Consider the following 10,940-nt stretch of genomic DNA (forward strand, 5'->3'; position numbering starts at 1 on the left):
CAGCCAGGCAATAAGATTGGTAATCTCCGAGGGACCCCAGGGATGGTGGGAAATGAGAGGAGTGAGCTGTCAGGTAGGAGCTGGGCAAAGCTTTGGGAAGGAGACTGCCTCTGGATGGGCCTCACAGTATCCCTCTTCCCTCTGGCTGCCCTTCTCATAGGCTTTTCCTTTCTTCTCCCTGTTCTTTTTCTGGTGTGTTTTCTTTTTTTTCATTTCCAGTGGGAACCAGCAGGTGGGCCTTTGGGCAGGTGGCAATTCCAGGTCTTCCTGCATTGGAGGAGAGGAAGAGAGCCAGCTTCACACAGCGGGGCAGGGGGTTATGGGTTGTGCTCTGTGTTTGGAGAACGTGGTGCCCTGGAGCCACTTCACCTTCTTTCCTAGCCCTAAGGCTGTGGGCCCATGGGGTAAGACCAGGCATCGATTCCTGGAATCGGTTTCAAGGCTCCGGCTGTTGGCCGGCATGGTAGCCTCACCACTTGCTAGTCATAGCTCTTAGTGGGGTGTATTTTTTCAGCTGGAAAGTCACCTTACATCAAGACTGGGGAAAAGGAAAAGGAACCACTCCCACCAACTGGCCACAGTGTGCCTAGGCATTGTCCTCCGGGGGCAGAGGACTGGGCCAGCTGGAGAGAAGAGGTGTCGGCCATAGCTCAGGACAGGGAAACGAGGTTCCAGTGGACCGGGGCTCGCACACCGCAGCCTGCGGGCTGGCTCGAGTCTCCTTTTGTGTTAGGGTTTTATTGGAACATGGCTATGCCCATCCTTAATAGGGTCTGACAGCCTTTGCACTCCGATGGCAGAGTTGAGCAGTTGTCTTTAAAAACTAAACTGTCTGCCTACCATCTGGCCCTTCTTAGAAAACATTTACTGGCCCATGAGCTGGGGATGGCTCCAAAGGGTCTGTGAGGTCTCTCCCTCTTCCCTTTCCCCAAAGTCCCCACATGTAAGACTAGACTATGTAGAACAAAACCGTACAACTTTTGCTCGTCCAGCTGGCCTGCCTTGCAGCCAGCAGCTCTGTGTGATGCCAGAGAAGCTGCAGGGCCCCAGTGGCAGGAGGGAAGCAGCTTGGGACCAGGGAAGATGGGGTGGGGGACCCTTTGTGCTCAGAGAACTAGGATGCGCCTGGGTGAGTGGAAGGTGGTCCTCCGGCCGCAATAAAGCCATCTACGCATGTATCTACCTGGGAGATCAGCTTCACACAGTGTGATTTCAGAAATAATGAAGTGGAGAAAAGGGTAACAGTGTGGGTTTTTAGCTTTGTTTCTGATCAGAAAAGGTCACCCTGTTAAGGTAGGTTTTCTGTTTTCAGGAGGTTTAACTGTAAATACTACTAACAGTTAAAATGTTGAACTTGAAATCTGTAAACAGCAAATTCATTAAGATCACATTTTTGTATCTTTCTCAAGGGAAAATCATGAAGTGGATGTTTTTAGTCTTTTCATCTTTTGTGACCTAAACGAATTCTGTCTTGTACTGAAATAACTTGAACCCTTAGGAGATATGGAGCAGGCTCTGGTCTGTGCGCTGCTCACAGTAAAAGGAATTTTGGCCGCATTATAAGATAGAGGGTTTTTCATGTTCATCGAGGCCTTTTTAATGGGAAGGGGAATTACTTCCATTTTGTGATTGAAAGTAAGATTACCTCTGGATTTCAAAGGGGCCACATTTACTTATCTTTAGTTTTATGGCTTCTTATCTGAAATGAGAATTGACCAAGTATAGCCAGAAGTTTTTATTTTCATTATTTGGACACTGATGGCTGGTGCCCTTTTGCAGAGTCACGCGGCCTTTGTGCACCTGAAGAGCCCAGACACCCTTCGGGGAATGGAGCTGTGGTTCTCCGTCAGGTGAGGAGGTAGGTGTCCTGCCTCCTCTGCTGCTGGCGGCCAGGGTGAGGGCCCACAGGCACGTGGCACCCAGACTCCGATAGCCTCCTTTTAGCTCTAGCCTTAATGATCTTGTTTGCTTCCATCTTGGTTGTGATGTTGGCCGTCAGCATGCTTTGGAATTTCCAGCACTAAACCACGCCCTTAGTGTGAGACAGCTCCTAGAACTGTTGTCAGCACGGTGATGCCGTGTCCGGCTCCTCACCTCTCCTGCTGTGTGAGCTCATAGCGGAGAGGCCAGCCCGCCTGGCGGCCGGCACCGATGCCAGGCCCTCTTCTCCTGGCCAACGTGTCTGACCTCCCAGGGCCTCCACTGCCGCCCGCGGGAAGAGTCAGCAGTGGCAGAAGTTCAGCTGAGGGAGAAGCCGCATCGCACTCTCTGTTTTCCTTTCAGGACTCCATCCCTGTGTCCACCTCCCTCCTCGGAGACACTTCGGACACGACCTCCACTGGCCTTGCCCAGCGCTTAGGTACGTACCCATTGCGGCTGCAGGAGCGGCCAGATGGGGCCTCGCTGTGTGATGGAATCGTGAGGCAAGTCACTTTAGAGGCGAATCTTTATGTCAAGAGATAAATCAACTCATATTGTGTCTCCTTTAGGAGGCACATCCCTATCACATGGTCCTACCACTGTCTTAGATCAGCCTGTGCCTAGGGGACTCCCATGTTGTGCCCTGGCTGCTGCCCAAGCTTATGAGGGACGGTTGACCCGGGTCCTTCTGTAAGCACGTTGCTTCTGGTGGGGGCGAGTGTGAAGGAGGGCAGTGCTACAGGAGCCTCCTGGGCTCTGCGGAGTCAGTGGAGCCTGTGGTGCAGGGAGCCAGCCCATGCAGGAGGGACTGTCCTACACTCCCGGATGCCGTCAGCGTTCAGAGGGAGACTGGCCTGGCCTCAGTGTGCTGAAGGGTGGGTGTAAAGCAAGAGCCTGAAGCTGAAGGTTCCCCCTCTCCTACACTCCAAACACACTTCCTGTAAGTACCCAGGCAGTCTGGGTGAGGACAGCATGTGTGCCGCCTCGGCCAGTGTGCGCGGTCACCTGGCCATGCAGGTGCCAGGGCCTTGAACCGTAGGGTCGCCTCTGTGGCCGCTCAGTCTTCGTGGTCACCAGTGTTCCCAGCCGGTTCAGTTGTACTAGTGCTGGGCGTGTGCAGCGGATGGGGCCCAGCCCCTGTGTTTTATTGGTGTTGACAGTTCTATCCACTTAATCCCTGAAACGTGGAAACAAGTCAGTCTGGAAGGCACCCTGGTAAACAGAACACCCACACAGTTCAGGTTGAGGAGAGGCCATTCTAGACTCGCCACACAGTTCTGAGCATGGACAGAGTGAGGCCACGAGGGCAGCTGCTGCAGCATTTTGGGAACATCACTGTACCTTTTCTTTAGCCTGAAATTAGAGAAACCTGACTAGTAAGTTGTTTGGTAACTTCATATTAGGAGGTAATTTTAAATTTATAGAAAAGTTGCAAGAAAAGATACAGAACATTCAAAGCCCCCACCCAGATTCTCAGTTGTTACTGTTCCTATGTTCACGTCATTGTTTTTTCTGAACCACATGAAAGTAGGTTGAAGACATGACTGTTCCACGTGTTTCACTGTGTATTGCCAGTGTTTAAGGGGTAGCATTCATGTCACAGACCACTCTGTGCCTGCCTGACACAGTGAAGATGAGGGTGTTCATAGTTCTGGGCCAGAAAATTGGTGGGTCACCACAGTGTGGATGACAGACTGGTAGTGCAGGGTGGTGGGCGCGCATTTGGTGCGCCATGTTTTTTGTGCCCTAGATGGAGGGCTAATAATAGTTTGTATGCAAAAAAAATAGGGTTCTTTTGATTTTTTGTTTTATTAATCGTCATCTGAGGATTTTTTTTCTTTTTTAGAGAGAGTGGAAAGGAGTGGGGAGAGAGAGGGGAAGATTTTGATGTGAGAGACACACTTCAATTGGTTGCCTCCCACAGGTGCCCCAACTGGGGCCGGGGATCGAGCTTGCAACCCAGGTTTGTGCCATTGACTGGGAATTGAACCCGAGATCCTTAGGTGCCCCAGGTGACACTCTAATCACTGAACAACTCTGGCCAGGGCAGGTTCTTTTTCTTTTTTAGTTTGCGCAGATGTTGGGGGCTTTGTCTAGAAGGGGTAATGAGAAGAGAGCAGGGTCCCAAACAGATGAAAAGAAGTGAGAAAAGAGATGATAGAGGGTTCAGGGTAACCCTGGAAGCATTGGAGGCTGTGGTGTGGATGAGAACCCCCCCTTGTGTGGCTCTGGAGGGCAGCGCTGGCTGGGTCTGCTGGGCAGACGATGCGGCGGGCACAGTCCTTCTCCCTGTAAGACCCTGTCTTAGCAAGTAGAGAGATTGGAATCAGAGCAGCCCTTCTGGTGGACAGGGAATTTCCCGCCCTCTGAATGAGGGCAGGCTGGGCCGGTATCCCAGTCTCACCTCTCCTGACCACCTCTTTGCCTTTGATGCTGGGTTGGTGTGGTCATCTGAAGTCCGTGGGATGGGAGGGTGGGTGTGTGCCTCTGTGGGGAAGAGGAGTCTGTAACCGCCCTGTGTGTGGTGTGAGGCCGAGAGAGGAGGCCCCAGCTCTGGTGCAGTCACACTATTGAGCTGATTTAGACTTGCTGCCCGGCTGTCCTCAGGATGTCTGTCTCATCTTTCATACTGATTTCTGCAGTTGGAGCTGTACACCTTAATTACTATTGTTCTGCAGAAATGGGCTCAAACATAGCCAACATCATATTGAAAATTAGATATTTGTGTGTGTATGTGTATTTGCCCACACATATAAATATGCATCTGCGTGGGTACACACAAAAATGGAGAAATGTAGGATTATTGGTGTTTTTTGAAAAGTGAAACAAACAGTGGTTCTTAAACATTAGTATTCGGATCCCTAGAGGTCTGTGGACATCAGTGTTGGCCGCAAGCCCAGCCTTTCTGATCCCGTTGGCCTGGGGGTGGGGCCTGAGCATGTGTGTCTCTGATGAGTTCCCAGGGGATGCTGCTGCTGTGGGGATCACACTTGAAGAGCCACTGTTCTAGAGACTTAGAACAGTCCCAAAGACTTTAGTCTGCATTTGCAGCAGCTGCCTCTGAGGTCATAAAAATCAGAACTTCTCCCCGTGAAAGCCCATTGTCTTTTCCCCCTGTATTGCTCAGCTGTAAGGTCTGCCCGAGGCACACAGAGTCTCTAGATATTTCAGTCATGGCTGTGTCAATGTGTTTTCTCTTTTTAGCCAGGAAGACCAACAAGCAGGTGTTTGTCAGCTATAACCTACAAAATACAGACAATAACTTCGCATTACTTGTAGAAAACAGGATCAAGGAAGAAATGGAGGCTTTTCCGGAAAAGTTCTAGCTGAGGCGGAAGTGAGAATTTCTAACTTACGTACAATATACATTTAAATAAATGAGTTGAATTCCACTGTCACCAGGTTAATGTGTTTACATTTTGTCTTTAAAGGGTTAATCTTATTAATTCTCCTTCTCCCTCACCAGACTGTGGGCCAAAAGGCTGTCATTGATCAAACCTGGGAAGAAGAAAAGCAAAATGGGCAGTAGTTGCCTTGTGACTGCTCAATGATGGAGAAAAGGGGTTCAGATGGGATTTTGTTGTGAAGGGGGCTAAAAAGACTGAAGGGTTAAATTAGTTGTGACTCTGTTGTGTCCATTCCCAGTTAAAATGGGAGATGATAAGCCTTCCCTGGCACATCTCTCTGCTGTGCTCACCTTCGGACCCGAATCGGAACCCCACTCCTCACGGCTCACTAGACTTGTGGTCTTGGTGAAGTCTCTCACTTCTCTGGGCCCTGTTTCCTCCCCTACAAAATGGGAATGATCTCTACTCTGCCGGGTTAGTGTCAGGATTAACTGAACAGAAATACTTTGCAAACTATAAGTGCAATGGCAATGAAGAGTCAGTTGCGGCTTTATCAACATGTGGATCCAAATGCTTGCCCTCCTGTTCCCATTGTCTTTTCCTTCTCCTTCTCTCTCTCTCTTTTCCCGCAAGTCCCAAGTATCTGTTTTGGTCATCTTTAATCCTTAGCCTTTTCTGCCTACCACTTGAAGTAGATTCTAATCTTTTTAGTACTGAAAGGAGTTTTTAGGGGTAAAATAGGCAAGTGTAGGAGTTTTAGGAATTAGGGGGTCCATGCGAGAGGAAGACATAATTGGTTGTGGACTTGGAGCTGCCAAAAGGCATATATTCACAGAGAATAAAAGGTGCCACCGGATAAGGGTGAAGGAAGACATCCATTCACAGAAGACAGGGAAAAGCCACAGGGTGTGGGGAGAAAGAGGAAACAGACTTCCACAGAGATAGAGAAATGCTGACAAATGGGAGAAGGAACAGATTTTCACAGGAGATAGAGAATTCCACCACTGAAGGGGGAGAAGTAAAGGGGGGTACCATGTGGGTTTTGAGCTTTGAAGCTGATATAGTGACCAGTTGGAAGGCAGCAACAAGAAACAAAGAACTGCAGCCTTTATAATCCTTAGGAAGAAGGAGGTTAGTGGGCTACCCCTTGGGGCCCTCCTCCCTATGTGGGAGTTTGTACTTGTTTCCAATAAATTTCCACCTTTTCATCTACCACCTTTTGTCTGTGGCTTCATTCTTTGAATCTACCTGGACGAGAACCCAGGAAAGAAATGACCCTTGCCTCCTGCTCAGGAAAGCACCGACTCAGTACCAGATGCTACACATTTTGCTTGTTTTTTCACTCCTTTTCCCAAAGGACAGTATTTCCTGGGTCAGTGGCTCCAAAGCTTGGCTTCACATTCCCATCTGTGGGGGAGTTCTCACAGGCTGCCTATGCCTCCCCCTGCCCAAGACGCCGATGGCCTGGGGCCCAGGCGTTGGGTTGAAAAGCTCCCAGGTGCTCAGGACAGGCAAGCCAGAGGACCACTGGCCAAACACTTGCTAGTCTTTGGAGCCTACCTGGACCCATTTTGTTATTGGAGGCTGGTAGTCCAGGGCTCTAACACTTCATGCAGTGGTAAAAGCATTGAGCCCGGAGTAAGCAGCCGGGGGTGGTGACATTGTGGCTGGGACATAAAGGCATTTCAGAGCAGTAGGTGTGGGGTTTCAGATGTTCCCTCCTTAGCAGACTTCCTGTGCTAGCCTCCCAGGCCTCAGCCAGTGTCACTGAGCTGAGAGCTCAGTGGGCACCCTCTCTAGGAAGAGTAAGTAACACAAAATCAGGGCTATGGAGAGAAGAGTTTGGTATAAAACTTTATTAAAGAAACATTGTTTTCTTGTGAAAAAATACTACATTAGAGAAGAAGGTTTTGGTTATCAGTCTTTCCTTATAGAATCACAGTGTCAGATAATCATTTCTCAACCTTTCTGGGAACTTGCAGGTCACAGACTAGCAGGATATCAATACACAAGAGAAAAGAATTCTCAAATTTACTGATGGCCCCATTTCTCAGGTGGTTTAGACTGGCCCTGAATAAACAGTCTGTGTTTAATCCTCTCTGCCTCTGCCTGCCTTTAAGACCAGGACTCTGCAAGCAGATGAGGGCCACCCACCCTTCCCAGGCCGAGTGAAGACTCGGTTCACAGAGGCGCTAAAACAGGGACTCAGCAAGGTCTGAATAAAGAGTTTTTATTACTTGTAGTCAATGGTCATGAAATGCCCTTCATTGGATACCATCAGATGAGGTAGGGAAGACATTCCAGAGGAAATTTGTTAATGGGGCAACATTTTTATTTGTACATTTACATACAAATTTTCCTCAAAGGTACAACAGATGTGACATCATGCAGACATTATCTTTGAACGACACAGTTCAGAACTCGATAGGCTTGTGCTATGAATGAGCACCTCCAGAGTGAGCCCGGTGGATGTGCAGTAACACGGTTCTGACTAGGAACCTCAAATGTTGGGGCGGCAGAAAGGACAGAGGGAATATTCCCACTGGACAGAACACACTGCTGCTTTTCCAAAACACGCTACAGCAAAGCGAGGCATCCTTTGAAAGTGAAGCGTGGGCTTTCCCCAGCACGTGCGCGCGCGCGCGTGCGCCACCTAGGGGCTGGGAGGTGCGATGGTCACAATTCATTTAATGGCACTTCAGTCATTTCTTGTTTGGCTCTAGGAAGTGGTATTGTTTGAGTGCAGTACTTCCTTTACGACGTCCATTTTTGCTTTCTGTTCTGTGGCCAAAACAACTTACCAGCCCCTTTCCTCTAGTTGCAAGTAATTATACTCTTTTAGAAAACAAAAGATTTAAAACTTTTCCTTATTTGACTTGGGTGCTAGTACTTAGGGTACTTGCTCTGAGTTATGATTGACCTCTGGAAAAGAACAGATGAAGAGCTGTCCAGCCCTGCCTCAGGCGTTCACATTTGTGCATAACTTATTGAAAGGGGTTACAGCTCCCCAAAAGGATAGCAGGATGCAAGAGTGGCTGGTGGAGGAGAGTGGCTGCAGCACATACCTGGAGGTGACTCCCTGGGCGGGTAGGAGGTGATGGGAAAGTGGACTTGAAATGGCAGGTGTCTGTGAACTGTTTCCCTATTGACCACGAAGGAAACAGGATTGAGGAGTCCAAGCTTGACCAATAGGTGCTAGGGAGCTGGTGGCTGCAGCCCCTTCCCATGCAGAGCAAGGCGGGACTGGACGTGTGTCAGGCTCAGTGGGCGCTGGCCGCCTTGCCCACTTGGTGGGGCTCAGCCCACAGGGAAGCTTTTCTGCTTTGGCTACATTTGATAAAGGTGTTCCTTAAGAGCTTCAGATATTCTTAAGCTAACCCAGCAACAGAAGAGGAGCTCAGCCTAACCCTGAAGAGGAACAGGAGTTTGTAAGTGCTGTGCCTTCCCTCCGCCTTCCTAGAGATTACCGGCAGCACTCTGCAGCTCCATCACATTTTAAGGGAGGCCTCTGCGATCAGCGAGAGAATGCTACAATACTTCCGTAGTACAGTAAGGGGACTGCAAGGTGCCCTGGTGCTGGGGTGATGCAGACATACACCTGGCCAGGTGCAGGCCCAGGACCTCACTGGCTCCTACCCACCTTCCTCAACTGCTCAGGGGCTTGGTGACTGCATATGTCATGTCCTGGATTAATGGGTCTTGCTGCCAGGTGGCTTGTCGCAAGTACTCTAAAAAAGGCAGAGGTATTCAACAAGTTTGGCACGCGGAGGCTGCACATTTGTAAAGAAAGGCCTTTGTAAAGTAAGGTGAATGTGGACTCACATGGAAACATGGAACAAAAGTGACCTAAGAGATGAGAGGTGAGGATGAGTGGGGCTTGAAATAGGGAGACTGGCCAGGTGGCCTTCTTCCTAGGCAGCGGCCCTTGGACGAGGCTGGAGACCCCAGACCCCGTTGATTCGACAGAAAGTACAGGTTAGTCACTGGAGTCACACACACTTGCAAGTTTCACCTCCTCACCATATATATATTTTTTTTTTATCAAGTCACCAGTTCCTATTGAAGTCCACCAGGTTCGGAGGGGAGTGGTGGGCGGAGACAGTAAGAAACAGGCCAGGTAGAGAGCTAAAAGGGGAGAAAGGGAAGTTAAGCCAACCCCTTTTCAGGCCCTTTGAGTTCTAGCAACTGTCAGTTGGAGGTCACCTAAGTCACAGGCCCGAGACTGATTTCCTGGGGAAAACACAGCCCATGACAAAGACACATGTCACACAGTGGGGGGTGGGGTGGGTGCACAATTCTAGAAAGGACCCAGGCTGTCTGGAAAATCAGGTGCCTATGTTGCTCAAGGGGGCGCCTGCCTGCGCCAATGAAGCTTGTTCCTTAGTGGCCCCCGGCGTGTCCTTGCGGAGGCCCTCCAAGCTTCCTCTGAAACACCCTCAGACAGGTGAGAACGCCTGCCGTGAAAGGGACGAGGAAGCCCGCACTGTCTGGGACAAGCAATGAAGTCAGTGACAACCCTTGGCTTTTGGGGATGGGAGTTGAACTTTGGGGAGTTATTGCTTCCTCTCAATTGGTCTTGAAGCTTTAAGAGAGGCAGGAGGTCAGTTGGCCTAACCTATGAGCATCCCACTGCTTGCCCCAAGCCCCACCTCTGTGCTGAGGGAAGGCGGGGGGAAGCAGGAAGCAGGCAAAGGCAGGCATGAGGGGGACCGGCTCCCACAGGTTTGCAGTCTCAGCGTGAAATCGGTGGGAGCGGACAGTCATCCAAGCTGGTGATGCGATGTGGTGTGCTCCAGATGCGCATGCGCTGTCTTTGGGAGAGCGCCCACCCTCTGTGGGTTTGCCTTAGTCCTCTATTTCAGTTCTTGTCCCATTGGTTTCCCGTCAGAAAGTAGCGTGTTTTCAGGTAGTGCTGGAAAAGCTGATGGTGGAGGGAGCTTTCCCGCGGAGCTGAATCTGAGAAAGCATTAATGCTAAATGCCTCACACCGCAGCGCATCCAGTCGTGAACTGAACCAGACAAACTTGGGTCAGAAAACTGGCGACACTGCCACGGGTCATTTACGATTTGTGGTGACATGTTGAAGCTTTTCCCCAAAGATTTTCCAGCATCCAGTACAAAAGGATGATCTTGAAGGAAAGATTAAGCTGGTTTTAATGACATTCGTGAGCTGCTTTCTCCCAAAACATGGACCAGAAGCTCTGACTCTACAAACACAAAACCTTTCAGACCATCAGCCTCTCTGGCGGACACCTCATTGTTTACACGTCAGCGTGGGGCAGTCTGAACTGCTAGCGTGGTGTCTGCGCACAGCCGGCGGCCCTGGGGGCATCTGGCCACTGCCGGCGGGGAGACTGGGGTCCCTCTTTCGAAGGGGGTGGTTCTATTTCAAGATCAGTGAGGGAAAGGGAATAAAGTGCTTCTCGTAAAAATGACCAAAATAAATACAAACATTTAATGGCAGAAAAGAAAGTCTTATTTCCAAAGAGTCTGCTTCCTCACACGATCCTTAGCGTTTTGGAAAGAATCCCCCCACACCAGCGAAGGTCCTGTGCTCCCGCGGCGTCGGTGCCCGGTGAGCCCGGCAGAGCCGCGTGTGCTTGCAGCCACCTGTCTGGTCCCTCGGTGACCCTGCGCGCAGCCACCCCACGGGCCCAGGTCTCTCAGGGCAGG

General features: G+C 50.2%; 1 protein-coding gene across 1 annotated transcript; it reads left to right on the forward strand.

The window, feature by feature from the left end:
• Positions 1-399: 399 nt before the first annotated feature.
• PSMG4 (proteasome (prosome, macropain) assembly chaperone 4) lies at positions 400-6,482 on the forward strand. The gene is made up of 5 exons (XM_015565717.1): positions 400-404; positions 1,721-1,850; positions 2,284-2,359; positions 5,125-5,257; positions 5,387-6,482. The coding sequence occupies exons 1-4, from the start codon at positions 400-402 to the stop codon at positions 5,244-5,246; spliced, it is 333 nt and encodes a 110-aa protein (XP_015421203.1). The 3' UTR covers positions 5,247-5,257; positions 5,387-6,482.
• Positions 6,483-10,940: the final 4,458 nt, after the last annotated feature.

Source organism: Myotis davidii, unplaced genomic scaffold (genome assembly GCF_000327345.1).
Source record: "Myotis davidii unplaced genomic scaffold, ASM32734v1 scaffold540, whole genome shotgun sequence".
Lineage (NCBI taxonomy): Eukaryota > Metazoa > Chordata > Mammalia > Chiroptera > Vespertilionidae > Myotis > Myotis davidii.